This window comes from Amphiura filiformis, chromosome 14 (assembly GCF_039555335.1).
Source record: "Amphiura filiformis chromosome 14, Afil_fr2py, whole genome shotgun sequence".
NCBI lineage: Eukaryota > Metazoa > Echinodermata > Ophiuroidea > Amphilepidida > Amphiuridae > Amphiura > Amphiura filiformis.
The window spans coordinates 28442773-28467430 of record NC_092641.1 but is presented as its reverse complement, the minus strand read 5'-3'; the positions used below and the strand labels follow the sequence as shown (position 1 = coordinate 28467430).

The 24658-nt window shown below is 41.3% G+C and overlaps 2 protein-coding genes across 2 annotated transcripts in view; one reads left to right on the top strand and one right to left on the bottom strand.

Annotated features, from left to right (window-relative positions):
• Positions 1 to 8779: 8779 nt before the first annotated feature.
• On the bottom strand, positions 8780 to 13579 carry LOC140168995 (phospholipase A and acyltransferase 2-like). Its single transcript, XM_072192291.1, has 3 exons — positions 13336 to 13579; positions 11494 to 11582; positions 8780 to 9463 (listed from the first exon to the last, which is right to left on the bottom strand). The coding sequence occupies exons 2-3, from the start codon at positions 11510 to 11512 to the stop codon at positions 8880 to 8882; spliced, it is 603 nt and encodes a 200-aa protein (XP_072048392.1). The 5' UTR covers positions 11513 to 11582; positions 13336 to 13579; the 3' UTR covers positions 8780 to 8879.
• A 2696-nt stretch (positions 13580 to 16275) lies between these two features.
• The window catches only part of LOC140169335 (uncharacterized), a 49131-nt gene continuing 40748 nt past the window's right edge, over positions 16276 to 24658 (top strand). The window contains exon 1 of the mRNA XM_072192591.1: positions 16276 to 16538. The gene's annotated coding sequence lies outside the window, so the exon portion shown is untranslated. The remainder of the gene's footprint in view (positions 16539 to 24658) is intronic.

Sequence of the window (24658 nt, the reverse complement as noted above, 5' to 3'; positions counted from 1 at the left end):
TTGACAGGCAGGTGCTATATGATCAAATGCTGATCTACACGTAAATAACACAGCAGTATACATAGAATCAGTCCTCGGAGTAAAAGACTGTATCTACTACCAATGAATAAAGCGGATACATCACTTTATCTGGTATGGTACACAGATTTAAGCAATAACTGATTTGACTGTAACTTCAAAGTGAAGAAAACACAAGTAAATAAACTAAACAATGACTTTCAAAATTATTCAATTCAACCTACATTGGGTTAACTTACATATGAAAGCCACACACCCTTTGAGGAATTTAAGGGCTCTGGTGAAAACATAGTGCAATTATGCTGCACAGTAAACATGATTCGACCTTTGCAGTACTTAAACCTGGTTAACAGGAAATTACTCCAGCAAAATCAATCGATAAAGTCTAGCCCATCCTCCACATTGAATGGTGGACTGCACTTATGCCCAAATATGGCATTTGCCAATCAATAATCACCCACTTGAAATCCCCTGACTCGCTCCTCTGAACAAAGTTATGGACAGATATGGGGTTTGTTTTTGCTGTTATCTGTCATTTACATATCACGGAGGTACGAACATTTGAAGATGTCCCACCTACTCAGTTTTTAGCCTACCTGTAATGTATACATTATTCTTGATTGACGGCAAGTACAACAAATATCCGTCAAGTGGTTTAGCTTTAATGCCCTTCGGAAGAGAGCGGTCCACAAGTAAGTGTTTAGTCACTAAAAGTTGCATTCGATTTACACAGGGAATTTTGCAGGCCATGCCATGCCCTTCCTTACTAAAACACCAAAGTGCGAATATTTCCAAACATCTAAATTAGCTAAAAATTTAGGACATGTTACAAAACTAGAATTTCAAAGAGTACAAAAAATATTGGCCAGTTATTTTTCACACAGTGACGTTAACTAGGCAATGCCCTATGCCTCTAACATACACTGTTTGTAGAGGTCCCACGTCAATGGTGAGAGCACTTTGTATTTTGTATAGGAAAATGAACAGTAACTGCAGTATGACGTTTGGACAATATTTTTAGTGAGATATGAGAGCACATCAGACATATCGAATTGAATTCTGAATACGAGGAATGTCCTTCCGATATCAAATAATTAGCGAAACTTTGACTAGCGTACCTCAGGACTAGCGAACCTTTGACAAGTGCAGCTTAGGACTAGCGAACCTTAGGACTATAAACGAACCTTTGACGAGCTCACCTTAGGACTAGCGAACCTTTGACTAGCGCATCTTAGGACTAGCGAATCTTTGACTAGCGCACCTTAGGACTAACGAATCTTTGACTAGCCCACCTTAGGACTAACGAATCTTTGACTAGCCCACCTTAGGACTAACGAATCTTTGACTAGCCCACCTTAGGACTAGCGAATCTTTGACTAGCGCACCTTAGGACTAACGTATCTTTAGCTAGCGCACCTTAGGACTAACGAACCTTTGACTAGCGCACCTTAGGACTAGCGAACCTTTGACTAGCGCACCTTAGGACTAGCGAACCTTTGACAAGCGCACCTTAGGACTAGCGAATCTTTGACCAGCGAACCTTAGGACTAACGAACCTTTGACTAGCGCACCTTAGGACTAGCGAACCTTTGACAAGCGCACCTTAGGACTAGCGAATCTTTGACCAGCGAACCTTAGGACTAAAGAACCTTTGACTAGCGCACCTTATGACTAACGAATCTTTGACTAGCGCACCTCAGGACTAGCGCACCTTATGACTAGCGAACCTTTGACTAGCGCACCTTATGACTAGCGAATCTTTGACTAGCCCACCTTAGGACTAACGAACCTTTGACTAGCGCACCTTAGGACTAGCGAATCTTTGACTAGCGCACCTTAGGACTAACGAACCTTTGACTAGCGCACCTTAGGACTAACGTATCTTTAGCTAGCGAACCTTAGGACTAACGAACCTTTGACTAGCGCACCTTAGGACTTGCGAACCTTTGACTAGCGCACCTTAGGACTAACGAATCTTTGACTAGCGCACCTTATGACTAGCGAATCTTTGACTAGCGCACCTTAGGACTAACGAACTTTTTACTAGCGAACCTTAGGACTAGCGAACCTTTGACTAGCGCACCTTAGGACTAACGAACCTTTGACTAGCGCACCTTAGGACTAGCGAATCTTTTATTAGCAAACCTTAGGACTAGCGAATCTTTGACTAGCGCACCTTAGGACTAGCGAATCTTTGACTAGCGCACCTTAGGACTAACGAACCTTTGACTAGCCCACCTTAGGACTAACGAATCTTTGACTAGCCCACCTTAGGACTAGCGAATCTTTGACTAGCGCACCTTAGGACTAACGTATCTTTAGCTAGCGCACCTTAGGACTAACGAACCTTTGACTAGCGCACCTTAGGACTAGCGAACCTTTGACTAGCGCACCTTAGGACTAGCGAACCTTTGACAAGCGCACCTTAGGACTAGCGAATCTTTGACCAGCGAACCTTAGGACTAACGAACCTTTGACTAGCGCACCTTAGGACTAACGAACCTTTGACTAGCGCACCTTAGGACTAGCGAACCTTTGACTAGCGCACCTTAGGACTAACGAACCTTTGACTAGCGCACCTTAGGACTAACGAACCTTTTACTAGCGAACCTTAGGACTAGCGAACCTTTGACTAGCGCACCTTAGGACTTGCGAATCTTTGACTAGCGCACCTTAGGACTAACGAATCTTTGACTAGCACACCTTAGGACTAACGAATCTTTGACTAGCCCACCTTAGGACTAGCGAACCTTTGACTAGCGCACCTTAGGACTAGAGAACCTTTGATTAGCGAACCTTAGGACTAAATCTTTGACTAGCGCACCTTAGGACTAGCGAACCTTTGACTAGCGCACCTTAGGACTAACGAATCTTTGACTAGCGCACCTTAGGACTAGCGAACCTTTGACTAGCGCACCTTAGGACTAGAGAACCTTTGATTAGCGAACCTTAGGACTAGCGAACCTTTGACTAGCGCACCTTAGGACTAGCGAACCTTTGACAAGCGCACCTTAGGACTAGCGAATCTTTGACCAGCGAACCTTAGGACTAACGAACCTTTGACTAGCGCACCTTAGGACTAGCGAACCTTTGACAAGCGCACCTTAGGACTAGCGAATCTTTGACCAGCGAACCTTAGGACTAACGAACCTTTGACTAGCGCACCTTAGGACTAACGAACCTTTGACTAGCGCACCTTAGGACTAACGAACCTTTGACTAGCGCACCTTAGGACTAGCGAATCTTTGACCAGCGAACCTTGGGACTTGCGAATCTTTGACTAGCCCACATTAGGACTAACGAACCTTTCACAAGCGCACCTTATGACTAGCGAATCTTTGACCAGCGAACCTTAGGACTTGCGAATCTTTGAGAAGCGCACCTTAGGACTAGCGAACCTTTGACAAGCGCACCTTAGGACTAGCGAATCTTTGACCAGCGAACCTTAGGACTAACGAACCTTTGACTAGCGCACCTTAGGACTAGCGAACCTTTGACAAGCGCACCTTAGGACTAGCGAATCTTTGACCAGCGAACCTTAGGACTAACGAACCTTTGACTAGCGCACCTTAGGACTAACGAACCTTTGACTAGCCCACCTTAGGACTAACGAACCTTTTACTAGCGAACCTTAGGACTAGCGAACCTTTGACTAGCGCACCTTAGGACTAGCGAATCTTTGACTAGCGCACCTTAGGACTAACGAATCTTTGACTAGCGCACCTTAGGACTAACGAATCTTTGACTAGCCCACCTTAGGACTAGCGAACCTTTGACTAGCGCACCTTAGGACTAGAGAACCTTTGATTAGCGAACCTTAGGACTAGCGAATCTTTGACTACCGCACCTTAGGACTAACGAACCTTTGACTAGCGCACCTTAGGACTAACGAATCTTTGACTAGCCCACCTTAGGACTAGCGAACCTTTGACTAGCGCACCTTAGGACTAACGAATCTTTGACTAGCCCACCTTAGGACTAACGAACCTTTGACTAGCGCACCTTAGGACTAACGAATCTTTGACTAGCGCACCTTAGGACTAGCGAATCTTTGACTAGCGCACCTTAGGACTAACGAACCTTTGACTAGCCCACCTTAGGACTAACGAATCTTTGACTAGCCCACCTTAGGACTAGCGAATCGACTAGCGCACCTTAGGACTAACGTATCTTTAGCTAGCGCACCTTAGGACTAACGAACCTTTGACTAGCGCACCTTAGGACTAGCGAACCTTTGACTAGCGCACCTTAGGACTAGCGAACCTTTGACAAGCGCACCTTAGGACTAGCGAATTTTTGACCAGCGAACCTTAGGACTAACGAACCTTTGACTAGCGCACCTTAGGACTAACGAACCTTTGACTAGCGAACCTTAGGACTAACGAACCTTTGACTAGCGAACCTTAGGACTAGCGAACCTTTTACTAGCGAACCTTAGGACTAGCGAACCTTTTACTAGCGCACCTTAGGACTAACGAACCTTTGACTAGCGAACCTTAGGACTAGCGAACCTTTGACTAGCGCATCTTAGGACTTGCGAATCTTTGACTAGCGAACCTTAGGACTAACGAACCTTTTACTAGCGAACCTTAGGAATAGCGAACCTTTTACTAGCGAACCTTAGGACTAGCGAACCTTTGACTAGCGCACCTTAGGACTAACGAACCTTTGACTAGCGCACCTTAGGACTAACGAACCTTTTACTAGCGAACCTTAGGACTAGCGAACCTTTGACTAGCAAACCTTAGGACTAGCGAACCTTTGACTAGCGCACCTTAGGACTAACGAATCTTTGACTAGCGCAACTTAGGACTAACGAACCTTTTACTAGCGAACCTTAGGACTAGCGAACCTTTGACTAGCGCACCTTAGGACTAACGAACCTTTGACTAGCGCACCTTAGGACTAACGAACCTTTTACTAGCGAACCTTAGGACTAGCGAACATTTGACTAGCGAACCTTAGGACTAGCGAACCTTTGACTAGCGCACCTTAGGACTAACGAATCTTTGACTAGCGCACCTTAGGACTAACGAACCTTTTACTAGTGAACCTTAGGACTAGCGAACCTTTTACTAGCGAACCTTAGGACTAGCGAACCTTTGACTAGCGCACCTTAGGACTAACGAATCTTTGACTAGCGCACCTTAGGACTAACGAACCTTTTACTAGCGAACCTTAGGACTAACGAACCTTTGACTAGCGCACCTTAGGACTAACGAACCTTTTACTAGCGAACCTTAGGACTAACGAATCTTTGACCAGCGAACCTTAGGACTAACGAACCTTTGACTAGCGCACCTTAGGACTAACGAACCTTTGACTAGCCCACCTTAGGACTAGCGAATCTTTGACTAGCGCACCTTAGGACTAACGAACCTTTGACTAGCGCACCTTAGGACTAGCGAATCTTTGACTAGCGCACCTTAGGACTAGCGAATCTTTGACTAGCGCACCTTAGGACTAACGAACCTTTGACTAGCGCACCTTAGGACTAACGAACCTTTGACTAGCGCACCTTAGGACTAACGAACCTTTGACTAGCGCACCTTAGGACTAACGAACCTTTGACTAGCGAACCTTAGGACTAGCGAACCTTTTACTAGCGAACCTTAGGACTAACGAACCTTTGACTAGCGCACCTTAGGACTAGCGAACCTTTTACTAGCGAACCTTAGGACTAACGAACCTTTGACTAGCGAACCTTAGGACTAGCGAATCTTTGACCAGCGAACCTTAGGACTAACGAACCTTTGACTAGCGCACCTTAGGACTAACGAACCTTTGACTAGCGCACCTTAGGACTAACGAACCTTTGACTAGCGCACACGGTTGTTTGATGTATATAGAATTGGCTTCATTATTAAGAAAATGCAAACTATAGATGGCACTAACGAACCTTTTACTAGCGAACCTTAGGACTAGCGAACATTTGACTAGCAAACCTTAGGACTAGCGAACCTTTGACTAGCGCACCTTAGGACTAACGAATCTTTGACTAGCGCACCTTAGGACTAACGAACCTTTTACTAGTGAACCTTAGGACTAGCGAACCTTTTACTAGCGAACCTTAGGACTAGCGAACCTTTGACTAGCGCACCTTAGGACTAACGAATCTTTGACTAGCGCACCTTAGGACTAACGAACCTTTTACTAGCGAACCTTAGGACTAACGAACCTTTGACTAGCGCACCTTAGGACTAGCGAACCTTTTACTAGCGAACCTTAGGACTAACGAATCTTTGACCAGCGAACCTTAGGACTAACGAACCTTTGACTAGTGCACCTTAGGACTAACGAACCTTTGACTAGCCCACCTTAGGACTAGCGAATCTTTGACTAGCGCACCTTAGGACTAACGAACCTTTGACTAGCGCACCTTAGGACTAGCGAATCTTTGACTAGCGCACCTTAGGACTAGCGAATCTTTGACTAGCGCACCTTAGGACTAACGAACCTTTGACTAGCGCACCTTAGGACTAACGAACCTTTGACTAGCGCACCTTAGGACTAACGAACCTTTGACTAGCGCACCTTAGGACTAACGAACCTTTGACTAGCGCACCTTAGGACTAACGAACCTTTGACTAGCGAACCTTAGGACTAGCGAACCTTTTACTAGCGAACCTTAGGACTAACGAACTTTTGACTAGCGCACCTTAGGACTAGCGAACCTTTTACTAGCGAACCTTAGGACTAACGAACCTTTGACTAGCGAACCTTAGGACTAGCGAATCTTTGACCAGCGAACCTTAGGACTAACGAACCTTTGACTAGCGCACCTTAGGACTAACGAACCTTTGACTAGCGCACCTTAGGACTAACGAACCTTTGACTAGCGCGCGCACCTTAGGACTAACGAACCTTTGACTAGCGCACCTTAGGACTAACGAACCTTTGACTAGCGCACCTTAGGACTTGCGAATCTTTTACTAGCGCACCTTAGGACTAGCGAACCTTTGCGCACCTTAGGACTAACGCACCCCACCTTAGGACTAACGAACCTTTGACTAGCGCACCTTAGGACTAACGAACCTTTGACTAGCGCACCTTAGGACTAACGAACCTTTGACTAGCGCACCTTAGGACTAACGAACCTTTTACTAGCGAACCTTAGGACTAGCGAACCTTTGACTAGCGCACCTTAGGACTTGCGAACCTTTGACTAGCGCACCTTAGGACTAACGAATCTTTGACTAGCGCACCTTAGGACTAACGAATCTTTGACTAGCCCACCTTAGGACTAGCGAACCTTTGACTAGCGCACCTTAGGACTAGAGAACCTTTGATTAGCGAACTTTAGGACTAGCGAATCTTTGACTAGCGCACCTTAGGACTAACGAACCTTTGACTAGCGAACCTTAGGACTAGCGAATCTTTGACTAGCGCACCTCGGGACTAGCGAATCTTTGACTAGCGCACCTTATGACTAGCGAACCTTTGACTAGCGCACCTTAGGACTAGAGAACCTTTGATTAGCGAATCTTAGGACTAGCGAACCTTTGACTAGCGCACCTTAATAGGACTAGAGAACCTTTGATTAGCGTACCTTAGGACTAGCGAACCTTTGACTAGCGCACCTTATGACTAGCGAACCTTTGACTAGCGCACCTTATGACTAGCGAACCTTTGACTAGCGCACCTTATGACTAGCGAATCTTTGACTAGCGCACCTCAGGACTAGCGAACCTTTGACTAGCGCACCTTATGACTAGCGAACCTTTGACTAGCGCACCTTATGACTAGCGAATCTTTGACTAGCGCACCTCAGGACTAGCGCACCTTATGACTAGCGAACCTTTGACTAGCGCACCTTATGACTAGCGAATCTTTGACTAGCCCACCTTAGGACTAACGAACCTTTGACTAGCGCACCTTATGACTAGCGAATCTTTGACTAGCGCACCTTAGGACTAGCGAATCTTTGACTAGCGCACCTCGGGACTAGCGAACCTTTGACTAGCGCACCTTAGGACTAGAGAACCTTTGATTAGCGAACCTTAGGACTAACGAACCTTGAACTAGCGCACCTCAGGACTAGCGAACCTTTGACTAGCGTACCTTAGGACTAGCGAATCTTTGACTAGATCACCTTATGACTAGCGAACCTTTGACTAGCGCACCTTAATAGGACTAGAGAACCTTTGATTAGCGTACCTTAGGACTAGCGAACCTTTGACTAGCGCACCTTATGACTAGCGAACCTTTGACTAGCGCACCTTATGACTAGCGAACCTTTGACTAGCGCACCTTATGACTAGCGAATCTTTGACTAGCGCACCTCAGGACTAGCGAACCTTTGACTAGCGCACCTTATGACTAGCGAACCTTTGACTAGCGCACCTTATGACTAGCGAATCTTTGACTAGCGCACCTCAGGACTAGCGCACCTGACTAGGGAACCTTTGACTAGCGCACCTTATGACTAGCGAATCTTTGACTAGCCCACCTTAGGACTAACGAACCTTTGACTAGCGCACCTTATGACTAGCGAATCTTTGACTAGCGCACCTTAGGACTAGCGAATCTTTGACTAGCGCACCTCGGGACTAGCGAACCTTTGACTAGCGCACCTTAGGACTAGAGAACCTTTGATTAGCGAACCTTAGGACTAACGAACCTTGAACTAGCGCACCTCAGGACTAGCGAACCTTTGACTAGCGTACCTTAGGACTAGCGAATCTTTGACTAGCTCACCTTATGACTAGCGAACCTTTGACTAGCGCACCTCAGGACTAGCGAACCTTTGACTAGCGCACCTTAGGACCAGCGAAGCTTTGACAAGCGCACCTTAGAACTAACGAACCTTAGACCAGCCAACCTTAGTACTATAGTGGATGTAGACCACATATGTTTTTCACTTAGGATATATCATTGTTTTTCTTTTTAATCATTTTAATCACAGATCCCAGTAAAAGTCCTCCTCCTGCCACCAAAAGTCCTCCACCAGCGGCAGCCACCCCAACGGGACCAAGCGCTACTCCTCCAGCAACGACACCAGTGGACATCCCCACAGTGTAGACTCCTTTAAGGATGAGCGTCGTCACTTGTTGACTTGTTGATAAGCCATATCTCATCTCGGTGGCTTTATGCTCGCAATTATTAACAACAATGTCAAATTTATTCACGAATAATCCAAGAGAACATTCGCATCGTCGAATAATGTAATCCCGGTCAAATGCTGTAAAGTTACGTTTACTGTCTAGAGAATTATTGATTCGCACGCAGTCGCCTTTGGCAACATCGTTTATTGTGTCATGTCGCCAACAAGCAGACTCCCTTTGACGTGCAAATGGTTCAGGTATTCCCGGCTCTCCATTGAAGTGGTAAATGCCTTCTCTTCCATCTGCAATTCCAACGTGATTGTAAGGGCCTCTATTGAACTCTATAATGTCCCCAGCTTTAGGTGTTAGACTATCAGCGGGTGCCCATTCAGTTGTCAAAGCTGTTTAAAAAATGAAAATGATTTCATTATACAATTTAAGAAATGCATCGCGTCTACACTCATAGAAATTGTTCGTTGGCATTACTCAGTAAGTTGATGTAAGTCGTTGCGTCAACTTTCCGAGTAATGCCAACGCGTACAATTTTGAGTAACGCTGACTCGATATCATTATGTTGGTCGCACTCATTTGCACTTTAATACCTTATTGAGTTGTTACATTTAGCATACTTTTCTAGAGGTGTGCTATAGTATACAAAATTTTGCACTGATTACAAAAACAAATATTTGAATACTGCTAATTGTGCAGAATATGATCCAATTACGTGAATTAAATAACAAAGTACCAAACTGGAATAACTCAAAACAATAAGTACCAGAAACTTAATATGAACGAGTTACATCAACTTACATGTTGAGTTACAATAACTCAACTAATTGGTTCTTTGAATTTGAATTCAGAAGTTGGCATTACTTAAAAGGTTGACGCAACGACTTACATCAACTTTTTAAGTAATGCCAACAAAGTTGATTAGTCGACGGAACTTTTTTAGCTTTTTCGGCATTTTTTAAGTTTGGATAACTAAAATGAATTTTGTTTTGGCAACTTTTACACTATTTTTGAGTTGTCCAAACTTACTCCTTTTGAATTGCGCCAACAAGGCGAACAAGTCATTTCTATGAATGTATAGGCTTATTCAACACATCGTTGGATGTTTTTCAAACAAATCCAGGCTACCGAGCGATGCACGGTATGCATGACTGGCAGATCATTTGCAGGCAGCCTGTATTTGTTGGAAAAATGTCCAACGATGGATTGAATATCATATCATGAATATACTTTATAGTTTGATTCTATAAGGCTGCGATATCATAGAAGTATACTGTAAGCCTATACGGTATACGGTATTCACTATACGAAACACGCTCATTCGATCAGGCTAGCTCACAGTTGTTTGATGAAATCATTTATTCGTTTTTCAAACAAAACATCATGTACACCGTTTATTCGCCTATAGATAACAACCACTTTTATCTATGGGACCCACAACTTGAGGGTTACAGTTTTGCGTAAGCTGCACCAATCGATGCATCTCCAAGATTTATAAATGAATGAACAAGTACACTCTACGAATGTAGCTTTGCAAGTATTGTACGTACACCTTACGTAATAGGTCAGTAAACCTTAAATTGAGGGCGCCTTAAATAAAAGCGATCGTAATAAACGGTTGTGAGCACTATTCAAATGCTCATTATTACGCCCGATGCAATTGATTACATTTCCAGGGTGTGATAGAAAGACCCATCGGTGCCCGTATCAATGTACCGATCGATCGGTACCCGTATCGCGGTACCCGTATCGCGGTACCCGTTAGCGCTATAGGTTCCAAAAAAGTGGTGCCGCATATATACCGCATGCGTCATTAAAATACCGACCGAGTCGAAGTCAAGTAAGCACAAAAATATTCTCGTATCGCACGAAAATAATGCATCCAATAATAATATTACTATTATAATATGAAGCGTTTTAGATTTTTTTTTTTTTAGAAACAAAGTAACAAAATAAATATGCTGGTGCCATTTTAAAACCAGTCGTTTAGTGTATAATTTTCATCGTCCAATGGCGGCGCAAAGAGGGGTGGGCATGGGGAACAAATGCCGCGTATAAAACCAAAATTGGTAAAATTTGCAATTGCGCAAAATGTATTCCCTCACCTGAATTTCACTTTGCTCCTCACCCCCCCTCACTTCACCCCCATCATGTTTGCCAGCGGAAGATAACAACAAACTAAGTAGCTCAATCAATTACGCCTGCTTTGGTCACTCCGCGGCACGGGAGTACCGCGTGCCACGAGTTGCCCGCTTCAACACAAAATGTGCACGCCCGTTCAGTATCAGAATATCTTGCATGATATTATTGTGCACAATTAAGCATTAAAGGATTGGGGTTTAAGCTATGCTTCATTTGGCAAAACAAGATAATATTTCTTAATTACAAAAACTTGCCCTGCTGTATTTTGGCCTTTACTTACCAAAATGATCGTCAGACATAATTGTTTTGGAATCAAGTGGTTTCAGTCAATCTTGTAACAGTACACGTAAGTTGATCTTGTACTAATACCTGAAAACGTGAAAATATAGTTAAGGGTCAAAGGTTAAAGGTCAAAGGTGATTTTCTGTTTTAATGGTACTATGGTACAATAATAAACATGACCTTTTGATGACAGAAGGTATATTACGAGAGATGTTTCAGATATAAATTCCCAGTATCCCAGCAGTATACCCCCCCCCCCAAAAAAAGGCGGTGTTTCAAAAAGTTTAGGGTACCAGCTGATCTGTAGCTGCTCATTTTCTTGCACATTTGGACACCTTTAAAAAGATCGGTTGAAAAATAAGACAGTACCGGCCAAAAAACTACGCATAAGGGAGGTTACTTATGACCCTTGTTCACCTTGTTTTGTGAGATCGCATCAAGAGACAACCCTGAAGTCGCTACTGCCTGCTTACCTGAATAGAGACATGGGAAAAATGAAGATCTGCCCATATCGAAAAATGAGACCTTTGCGGATAACTTCCAGATAGCCACCGGGTAGACACCAGCAAATTTCACATGCAAATTAGATAGGTAGCGGGTGACTACCCGATAACTTTTTGGGAAACTATAGTGGATACCTTTCAGGTAGTAGGTACCGGGTGACTTTTTGGGGAGAAACTAGCGGATAACTACCCGAAGACTTTTTTTGGAAAATAGCGGATAACTAGCCGATAACTTTTCGGGGACCTAGCGGATAACCTTTGGTGACAATATACTAGTACCTCTTTGGAGACTTCCTGTTGACCTTTTGAGGAATGCAGAAATACAAATTCATGAGTATGCACACATTTATTAGGCAATTTGGCTTATTATTGGGAAGTTATCCGAAAAGGTCTCATTTTTCGATATAAAGTAGGTTCCCGATAACTTTTTGGGAAAGCATAGTGGATAACTTTCAGGAAGTGGATACCGGAAGACTTTTTGGGAAACTAGCGGATAACTACCCAATGACTTTTAGTAATAATTGACATTACTTTACTGTCAAAATCAAATGATTTAATGATTTAATAGAACATTCAAATGTGTCATATAATAGGTACCGGTACATGTATATATTAAGACTGCATCAATATCTGAATACAAATCATTTCATACAAATCTTCCTACCCGCATTGTCATATGAAATCAAGCATTCGATGCTTTATAATTCCTACAGCATGTTCCAGATTATTTAGTGAACATCCTATTATGTCCTACATGTAAATCCAAACATTTTGGACCACAAATAACTTATTAGTTTCCCCTAAATACTTTTAAAAATATTTGACCAAATGCAAACCTATAAAAAGGTATGGGTAGCCGTATTTGTTTTACACAACATGGACCAAATTATAGCGTCACACGTCATTGCGTTCAGTGTAAAAAAAGACCGTTATAAACAGTGTTAAAAGTTGCATCTGAGTCCATAGGAGTCAGCTCCCAAACAATACAGTAGGCCATGTCTATTCATGTGTTTGTTAAAGAAAATCTGACTACTATGCTATGGACTCGGGTGCAACTCTTTCTTACAAAAACAGCCTCTTTTCTTACACAATTAACCATTTACATTTTTACATATCGTAAAATATTTTTGGACTAATTCTAAAAAGTATTAGGGGGGAACTTTTAAGTTGTGGACCGTATATATAAATACAGGAAGAAAATAAAGATACATGCTATAAAAGCTAACAGTCTGTACTCGTATGAATATAATCTGCCCCCCCCCCCCCTACTCACTGATTTGTGGAAGCAGAATATAGTTAAATAACTACAGTTACCGATTAAAAAACAACATTTTTACCTTCAATAGGTCGAATCCGGACCAAACACCGAACAATCTACCCAGTAAATGCTGATATACAAACGGTTGCAATGATCTACTCTCACATTCCCGAAGGTGATGTTTACATTTTCGTTGACATATTCCGTCGTCAAAGACCAATACTATTGGTTTGCGTGTTGGTGATATTTTCAAAGGCAGCAGTATTAAAATGTTAAGTTTGAAACCTTAAGAATATAATGGAATACGTATTATTGCAAACATTGAAGACTCCGTTGTCAATTAATATTAAAAAGGTCAACATTCAACTACATTTGCACGAGCTAAGCAGCAGTATAAGCCTACGCGTCGTTGATTTATGGTTTATAAGAAAGGAGTCAAAGGACACATACGGCGTGTATGGTAAACGGGGAGTGTCCAAATGGCGTGTTGTGTATGGGCGAGTTGTGATTTGGCGAGTTGTAGGGCGAGTTGTGGGGCGAGTTTTAGAGTGAGTAGTGGGGCGAGTTGTGTTTGCTGTACTTGTTACCTAGCTGGGGTGGGGCTCAAACTCAGTGATAGCAAATCTCATGACCAGGTGAACAATTTGCAGGGATCAGGTCAAAGGTCATGCAGAGGTCAAATTTTAGAAATGCATTTTCTGGACATATGTAAGGGGTCCAGGACTCAAACTCGGTGACAACAAACCTCATGACCAGGGGAACATTTTGGAACATTTTGCAGGGGGTCAGCTATCTCCACAACACCAACACGCTCCGCCCAAGTGTGTGGTATATGACCACCATTTGCCACTAGTTGTTGTTGTTTTTATGTATAGAAGCACTTTATAAATGTGTGCACGAGTGACAATCTCCAATTACAGTAACCTACAAGCTAATAAACTGTGTTAGGCCTATATGGTGCAGATGTTTCAGGAGGACATGGAGGTCACCATAATAACCAGGTTATGTGCAAAAATATATATTACTAGATTTCGCGGTTCTCGGGTTGGGCGGTTCTCGTGATAGGCCTATCTCTAATTACCCAACGCCCGTTACCTATAATACTTGTCCTGACCTTTCAAACTACTATACGATTATGTCTCTCAATGATTAAGACACAACTATCGACTCTGTTTTGTAGCTGTGACGCTTACTTCGGAACCTATTTAATCTGAAAACCCATCGTTCGCCTCTTCCAAACCCTGTCCTGCAACCACATCGGAGGACCCAAAAATACCCCGAAATTTTAGTAGTGTCTGGATGTAGGCCGTCAATTCAATCGGGAGAAATGTGAACGCAAACGGGTATGTTAATCATGTCTTTAAAATAGGCCTATTGGTCCGATGAGATGCACCTGTTAGTCACTGTAATGCTTTCCGATGCTCGCATTGCGCCCGTCGGTACTCCGCAGCACTACGCGATAGCGCACCGCGCACACGCGATACGCACCGCGCGCTCGCGTTATACGCACCGCGAGCACGCGTTAGCGAGCCACGCGCACGCGATAGCGCGCGGACAGAGGACGGACACGCCATAATTAGTATTAAGATGAGCGCCATAATGTACACTAATGGAAAGCACATTTGCTGTCAAAAATTATTTTACAGCATCTCCCGACACACCCCAATTAATATTTAGCCCATGCAGTTTTGCAGACCCCTTCCAACCCCGTCTTGGAATTTTGCGAACAAATATTCCATACTAAATGTCAAGTCTGTACAATAACATTTTGTCACCATTACAAATAAAAACATCGCAGACACATCTTTGTATTATTGTGACCCTCATGACCTTTTTATAATACAAAAACCTGGTTATAATACTAATTTATCAACCTTCATGCCCTCCTGACCCTCCAAAACCCAGTTACAACTGCTAACTATATAGCGGTTAGTACATTATGAGAAACTGATCTGAATTTTGAACTGTCACATGTGTACTAACTGCTATACAACTCATTCAATTAATACAATTTTATGCAGTGTTTCTATATATTTTTACAACAACATCAACTACGGTAACCACAACTCGCCTCACAACTCGCCCAAACACAACTCGCCCATACACGACTCTCCATTTAGCCATCCCATGTCCCCTGGTAAACGCAGTAACAGTGACTACAATGATATCCAATCAAAACTGATCGTCTTATCGGGTTCATTTTGAGCTTGGCGTTAAAATAAATCTAATGCTGTTGTCACACCATTCGACTTTGCATTTGACTTTGCATTTGACTTTCATTTTGACAGAAATCAGATGAACTTGAATAAACTGAAGCTTTTCAAGTCACACACACACAACTTTTATGCACAACTCTTTTGACCTATAGTTGACATATTTGACTGTGTGATTCTGTTAAGGGACACTCTTTCCTTTTCTCTTTCCAAAATTGCAAACAAATTGGGAAATTATTAAATTCCAAGATTTAACTAGTCATATTACATGTTATATTGAAAACATAAATGTAATTGTTTTAGAAAATCATAGGATATAATTCCATTTCATCATCTGTGTGAGTGTGTTGAGAAATGTAATATTGAGTATTAATTTGGTCTCTCTAGACCTTTATGCTACTTTATATCCACTCCATATTATCTCCTCTTCCCTATAAAAATCTATAAAATCTGAAGTTCTTTTCATCATTTTGGAGCATTATGCCTGTGATAAAAAGTGTTTATGTTAGTTGAAGACCAGTTTACAAATAACAGAAATTTGCAATTCCATGCAGTCCCTGCCAACATTCCATATTTCCCCACAGGCTGTGGTATTCTGGTATCTGATTGGGCAGTTAATATAAAAGTCAAACAACTTTTGGCTCAGAATAGGACAGTGCTCTATTCTGGCACAACTTTTGGATTCCCAGATGGGAATAAAAGTCGAAGAAAAAATACCAGTCACACGCACCATTTTACTTCCAACTTGAGCTTTTGCAAGGCGCTGTCATTAATCACATTAACTCTCAGTGGGTTAAAAGCTCAAGTTGGCTCTGAAAATCTAATCGTCTGACATCAGCATAACTCAACCCCATCACAGAAGGAGTTGTCAATTCAGATGTCAATTGGCTTCATACTAGTAATGCGAATCAGATGGGCATTTGATCCCGGCATTGGATGTGTATCTCCCATCTGTGGTATCTCCACAATTGCACATTAGATAGTCAGTTACAATGTGCCAACTGAAAGCATCGTACCACTCAATGGAGACGAGAATATATTTCTGCTGTGAGGCTTTTATCGTAGAATCGTGAGTAAACTAGTTTTGCTTGTTTAAATAGTGGAGTTTTTGATAGTATACAGTTATAAAACAACTTTTATACAGTTTGGAATAGAATACAACTATTATATGACATTTTCAATTTCTTTAAGGACTGGGGTACGGGCAAACTTACAGCTATGATATGAGGTACAGTTATGAGGAATAACAACTCACAGCGCCAGGTAATAACCGGGCCACCGAGTGCGAATGTGCATTTTATTTTGGAAGGTTCATGTTTGTTTTAAATTTTGGGGCGTTTTTTTTTTCAAAAATTTGATATTTTGGTGATATTTCAAGAAAGCGACAATACACGTCAAAGGCTAATCTGTGGACACATACTTTGTTAATGTTAATACAACTCTTTTCTGCATACCTACGTTACAATTCGTTTTGGTGATTTAGTAATACTACAGTACAAGAGGTACCCGTATACGTAAATTATAAGCTCAATATGCCCGTATGCATAACAGCAACATAGCCTGAACCCCTCTGTTTGATTGCCTTTGACCTCGGATAATTAATGTAACTGATTATTTCTTTTGACATCATTTAAAGGGTTATTATAATGCAATCACCAGCACAAAATGGTATAGGCCTAATCCTAGCAGGGCCGGATTTACCACAGGGCCAGATGGACCCGGGCCCAGGGCCCCCAAAATTGCCCTGTGTAGTGGGCATCTTCCCTTTTAGCAAAAAAACACCATGTTTTGGGCCGAAATAACCTACAAAGATTACAATTTTTTGCGCGCTTCGCGCAAACTGGTCTGTTATATAACAAAATTTAGCTTCAATTCGGGCTAAAATAGTCTAAATGTGAAATTTTTCGCGCCGTGGCTTCCCGAGTGGCGCGCGGCGCCGTTTAGATTTTTAAAAAAAATGCGATTCCCATGTTATCCTTGTAAAGACAGGCTAAAATAGTACAAAATGTTGCACCAAATGGCGTCATTTGCACCTCAAATTAAAAAAAAATCGATAGCTTCAAAGGGGGGAAACCCCCCTCTGACTCCCCCCACGAATTCGCAGCCATTGAGTGGCGCTTTGCAGTTTTTTTTTTAATTTCATGTGGCGCTTCAACAAATCTATTTGAGGAAGCCTGGTCTAGTAGAATCTTAAAAACTTGGCCACTTGAGTGCACATGCCTTCCTTACGGTGCCTTTGGAGCCTCCAAATTTTGGCCTGGTCCAGGGCCCCCAAAAAGGTAATTTCCGGCCCTGAATCCTAGGGACTTTTTCTGGGTCTAGAAGGGTATTTATTGAACTTAAACAGTTCTCCAGTGCATAAATAGCTGTTTTTCTTTAAATATTGGTCTAATTTAATGCATCATTTACAGAAATAGGTAAAAATGTGCTCATTTGATTAGTTTTTGGCCTTTGTTGACCACAAAATTAATTCAACGAATGCCAAAAACTAATCAAATGAGCACATTTTTACCTATTTCTATTCATTTTATGACTAATTAATTAATTAATTTTAACTAATTAAATGGCACAATCTTATATTTGTTTGCATGATATAATCAGTACATAACTTAGGAGCATAATGTAGGTTAAAAAGAACACAACCTTTGGTAGGCTTTACTTAGGTTTGGCATATTTTGGGATTTTTATGTGCCCCCCAAATGAAATTTGAAAATTGATTCAATTCTACCTTTTTCATGGCATAAATTACAAATAAGTAAGGATGATCAGTTCTAATAAAATAACCTAAATTACAATTTGTATTTAGCTTTTTAATACCTTTATTCTTAAAGATTCTTATGTTCTTTTATATTATGATATAAACTAATGAAATATTCATTGAGCCTAATTTGCATATTGAGAACGAAATACCAGTTGTTTATCTTATCAGGCGGCGGATGACATGATCGAGCCGGCAACTCGTGAAACCGCCCGGCCGTATGGCATTTTCCATATACTCGGTTAGTTTTGTGGGGTTCATTATCGAACCCCGACGGTTTTAGCTTGTATTTATATTATTTATCAACATAGGCCTATTTGTTTGTGATATTTCAAGCGTTTTAAAATTTCAAAATAATCCCATTCAATTACACGGTTGACGATGAAAATTTACTGAATTTAGGGACTGCACGTCATACACCACCTGATCTTATCTTACTTTATGTTCTATTGATATAGTACTTGGTATCATTATACAAAAACATTAAGCTCTAATAAATGAATGGAATCAACAGGTATAAAATCATTAAAATACCCCCAGAATTGCCTGGGAGCTTTAGGGTTAGGGTTTTGACAGAAACCAACCAGAGATGCCTATATTAAACTAGTCACCAGCTAGAAGCTCATACAGCTCTTATGATGCTATGCACTCAACCATGTAGAGTAAACACAGACTGTGTCCTCTACAAGGTACTGCTGCTTGGACGAAATTGTGTGCTCAGGGAGGTGTATCGAGGTGGAAACTGTGCATAGATGCGTTTATAAGAGAATCGTTTTGTAGCTAAACCTTTCCATATTGACTAAGAAAATTACTGCAGTAAACTTATAAAAAAAATTGGCGCCCTATCTCAGTTTAGTCCTTTTCTGATGGCTGTGCCTTTTACATGCACCCTCCATCTGGAATCCAAACCACAGTTCGCTCTCTTTACATCTCTTAAAAGCCCTAATTAAATATTTAAACTACCCATTTTATCTTCTTCTTTGACGTTACTCCGCAACGCTCCAGATTTGGAACCACACCCAGACCGGGCACCAAGAGGAATTCTAAGTTGTGCGCAAAATATGTTCTTAGTAAAATTTCTTGAGTCCCTCCTGTTTGTGGTGCGTTGATAATGCTTGTTTCGCAGCTTCTGTGTTTGATATATACTATCAAATGAGGTTTTCTGGTAAAATGTGCCAGTTTATGTGGCAGTTTACTTTAAAAAATGATATAATTACGCAAAATACTGTTTAGCAATAACATGGCAAGTATGACTTTTTAATTTAATTTTATCAGATTGAAATATGTCTGGTTCCACACAGCCCATTATAAGGTCCAACAAATAATGCTATCGTGAAAATGCTCACTTCCCATTATGTACACCTACCACAACCTTCAAAAATGTTTTCTTCTTGTAAGTGATGCACAGTAAAATAGGCTATGGGCTACATTTGAATTTTTTTTATTTTGTTGTCTATTTCTCGACTGACGTTCAATTTTATTCACTCGGCAATTTTTTATGGGACACCCTGTATCTCAATAATATCAAGGGCGTAAATAGGGTGGGGGACAAGGGGACACGTCCCCAATTTTTCAAAAAGGAGGGACACAATATCGAATCCCCCACACACACACGTCTATTATAAAGTCACAAACGCATGTTGTTTTGTAGAATTGTGAGGAAGCACAAAAATTATTGCCAACAGTATTATGTTTCTTGCCCAAATTTTGCTTGATGTGAACATGTGATAAGTATTTAAAAATGTAGCGACCGAGATTAGTAGACCTTGAAATATTTGTGGGGGTGTGTTTATGCCTAACCCCCAGGTCTAACCAGCAGCAAGTCACAGAAGAGAAATTCAAGGTCGTTGAACTGATGGAGTGATGCTGAGCATGCTCAACCAGCAGCAGGTCACAGGAAAGAAATTCAAGGTTATTGAACTGGTGGTGTGATGCTACTCATCTTTCGCCAAACGCCAAGTGTTTCTGGAATGTTGCTAAATTAAGAAACTTTTAATGCTAATTTATTGCACATTCTAGGGAAACGTGGTTACCTTTTTCAAATAGCCGAATGAGAGGGTTTTCAATGAAATATTTTTTGTGTCCAAATTGAAGCATGTATAAAAGAATATATGAATATTTACTGCACAGCATATATAACAATTCGTGACACCTAATCGTGGCACATTTGATATCGTTTAAGAGGCAGAGAATTTTATTTCAATTTTATATACGCCAAAATATTTTTTTAATTGAGCGAGAATGAGGATACAAAAAACGTTGAAAATTCTATGTAAAAATTGCATGAGACCCCGCCAAAGATTACTGTTTCGGGTTTTTTTGGTAATCTAACCTTTTATTTCCTGAAAATAACTTTGAGGTCTAATGTGGCTTACTGCTTACTGCTCCCATAACCCTCCTGGGTCGTAGGGGCAATGCATGATAGACCGCTCCACCACCATCCTCCATCTGTCTCGGTTGTGTGCCAGGGTTTGAGTCTGTGAGAAATTCATTCCAGTCCATTCTGCGATGTTGTCCATCCATCTCTTTCTCTGCCGGCCTCTTCTTCTCTTCCCTGCACGGTTCCCTGTAGGATCGTCTTGAATAGGCCACTGGATCTTGTTACATGGCCATACCACTCCAACTTCCTTTTCTTAACAGTGGACAGCAGGTCCTCATAATTACTCATATGTTGTAATACTTTTTCTGCGCACTTCCTCGTTGGTGATGTGGTCAGTATATGATATGCCGAGGAGCCTTCGTAGGCATCTCATTTCTACAGCTTGGATCTTTTTCTGTAGTTCTGCCGTCAGGGTCCACGACTCACATGCATACAAAAAGATTGATAGCACTAGGGCATGAAGTAGCCTTAGTTTGGAGTTCAGAGTGATGTTTTTATCTCCTCATATCGGTTGCAGTTTTGCCAGGGCAGCTGTTGTCTGTGCAGTTCTGGAGAGGATTTCTGGTTTGGAACCTTCTTGACTGATTATGGCACCTAGATATTTGAATTTCTTCACTGTGTCAAGTTGCTGGCCACTGACTGAGATTGGTGTTTTTATTTCTCCGTCATTACTTATCTCCATGCCATATCTGGTTCGTCTCTTCTTCGTTTCCTGCTAGCCCGTCATTGTCGTCAGCAAACATTATGTTTGTGATTGTTCGGCCTCCTATGCTGACTGTTCCACAATGGTCTTCTAGTGCTTCAGTCATGATTCTTTCCAAGAAGATGTTGAACAAGGTAGGAGATAGCAGACAACCTTGACGTACGCCATCTGACGTGTGAAACCATTCTCCGATTTTGCTTTGTGCAAGTACTGCGCTGCTGGCTTTACTGTACAGTTGTTGGATTGATTTGATTAGCTTCTGGCCCATGTTGTAGCTCTTCATTGTGGCCCACAATGCGTTGTGCCATACACGGTCAAAGGCCTTCTTAAAGTCAATGAACACATGGAAGATATCCTGCTGCTGTTGGTTGTATTTCTCATGTTCCTTTTAACCCCAACAACACCATGTTTTGGACCAAAATATGGTAAAATTGCACAATTTTCACCTTCATTTTGGGCTCAATTTTATTTCGCACGATTTAAGGCTTTATTTAAAGGGCAATGGGAAGGTAGTTCGGGATTTGTTTTAACTTTTAAAGCCGTAAATTGCGTTTGATAAAGGCCTTTGAAATTTTTTCTTTTAATCTAATTAATTAATTAATTAATTTATTTATTTATATATTTATTTATTTATTTATTTATTTATTTATGTGTGTGTGTGTGCAAAAAAAAACCTATAAAAACCATAGGGTCGGGCCTAATTTTAGGGTCGGTCGGCTTACGCCAATCAAACAATTTTACTTTTGTTGCCTAAGCTAGCTAGAAACTGATTGAATGAAAACAGGAATGCAAAATCATGGGAGAATCCCTTTCAGGCGTGGTTCATCACACGCATCGTCAATGGATGAGGTTTTGGTTACTCAAAAAGACCCGGATGCTGATGCGCAGTCCGAGGTTTCCGAAATTGAGAAAGGGCTTATGTCAGCAGCATGTTTAAGGCAAAAATTAGGCATTTGAAGGCGTTTTTACCTTACCTTGAAAGAACATTTTTTAACCAATGGATATTGATTGTCTGAAACCTAAGGATAATGAATTCAGATGTCTTCTTTTTCGCCAGGATTGTCAAAAATAGATATTGCGCAATAATGATGACGTCATCAAATTTTTGGTGAACAAAATTAAAATTGTTCATTTTTGTTTCAACACCGAATTCTTTCATTTCGGATGTAATTAAATCCACTTTTTTTTTAAACTTCAAAGAAATTCACTTTGTCTTGGAAATATGATTTTGAATTTCCAAATCATTATCTAAAACAAATTTGTTTTTAAATGGACTGTAAATAGTTCACTTTATTTTTATTTGAGCCTTATCTGGTAGTTGATATTTTTTGGTGGCAAACTAGGCTCGAAGTTTAAAAACGAGATTTAAGAAATGTATTCCTTTGACAATGGTAGTGATGATGATGATTATGGTGATGATGGTGATGATAATGATGATGATGATGGTGATAATGTTAATGATGACGACGAATCACTGTCAATTTTTTTTTTTTTTTTTAAATGTCATTACCATCGGAAAGGAAATTGTAAACAAAACGCAAAGTACGGAAACTAGTCTTGGGACCACGCACCATATTCGACCCCCTCCTCCCCCGTAACAATGTTGATTTGGGTCTTATGAATAGCCTCCGTGTTCGGACTCTGCAATTTTGAATCCTAATTTGTTTGGTCACGGGAGCCTAATAGAACCCAACATTGATTGTTGGGGAAGGGGGAGGGGGAGGGATGGGGTGTTAGGAAAATGTTTAGGTTTGAGCACTTCATTTGCATTCTTTATAAACAAGTAGTAACCTTCAAATTAAATGACGTTTAGTCAAGTGTTTGCTTAAACATTGATATGGAGGGGAAGGAATGTGAAACATTAATGTTACATTATTGTTTTGCCTGTCTTGCCCGCGTGTTATGTACAACCAGACGCACGTTTTTCTCGCTTCATAATATTTTGCAATGGTAGCCTGTTTTAACACACAGATGCATAGCGAAGCATATATAACTGTCTCTCTCGAGGACAACATTAGAACTTTTACAATGAAACAATTCCCAGTTCATTTCATTAAGATCCACAACATTCATATATGTGATGATTGCGCCCAGCACTGGCTGCAACACAAATCCATTTCTCGTATTTTTCAACCGTGTTTTTCATCAATTTTTCAGCGTCAGCAATTTAATTACATGTTTTTGTGATAAACTGTGATATGCTGTGGTGTTCCTGAGTGTTCGTCTTCATTCTTTGTGAACTATCATTAAACGTGAGTGTATAATTGCAAGACTTTTGGTGGGTGTCTGTTGCTTCAATGAACGCGAGTCTGCAGAATTCTGCACTGTGTTTTAAGCTTACTGACTGACTACCAATTCGTCACCTCAATCATCTGCACAATGTGTCGAATTACCTATAAACCAGATCACCTAAAAAGCATTAATAACAATCAGTTAAAACCATCAGCTGAGCTTCAGGCTTGCATCGATGAACTTGATCTTTTAAATATACTAAGCCTAAGAAAAAAACATTCGTGGATGCCGTGCTGGGCGATATAAACAACGTCAAATTAATGTTGTTAATTCTCACCGCTACCAACCCTCTCAACACAGCATTAAGAGAGGTGTAGACTTTGATAATCTTGTCAAAATCCAGCCTGCAAGCTGTCTCCCCGTGGACAATACAGTTCCGGTAGGTGGTCAAATGTGGTCACCTGATGGACCGAACCCCACACCCGCCCACACCCTTTCCCACAGCCAACCAAGAGGGAAAGGCGACAGCAAGCCAACTCCCAGTTATCTTCATGACTAATGCCCAATCACTTGGTAACAAGTTTGATGATATTAGCGTGGTATTTGATCAGAACAATGTTGACGTCGGCGTTGTCACTGAATCTTGGTTCAAAGATTTCATGCCTGTAAACCAACTCGGCATCAGCAACTACAACTTATACACCCAGTCCCGGGAACATAAAGGTGGCGGTGGTGTTGCCATTTATGTGAAAGAGGATGTACCTGCATCTCCCATCACAGATATTGATGTCCCACCCGAACTGGAGTGCCTATGGGTTAAAGTAAGACCTAAGAAATTGCCAAGAAGCATATCCGCTATAGCTATTTGTGCTGTGTACATCACCACTAAATCGCCACTTCAACCCCTTCTACTGGAACATCTTCTAAGCAGTGTTGACATTCTCCGATCCAAATATCCTGATATTGGCATTATTATCACTGGCGACTTCAACCGTATGAACATATCACAATTGACTAATGGTAACAATCTATTCCAAATTGTCGATTTCCATACTCGAGCACAGGCAACCCTTGACCTTATAATTACAAGTGACAATATGAGAGCTTGTTATGAGA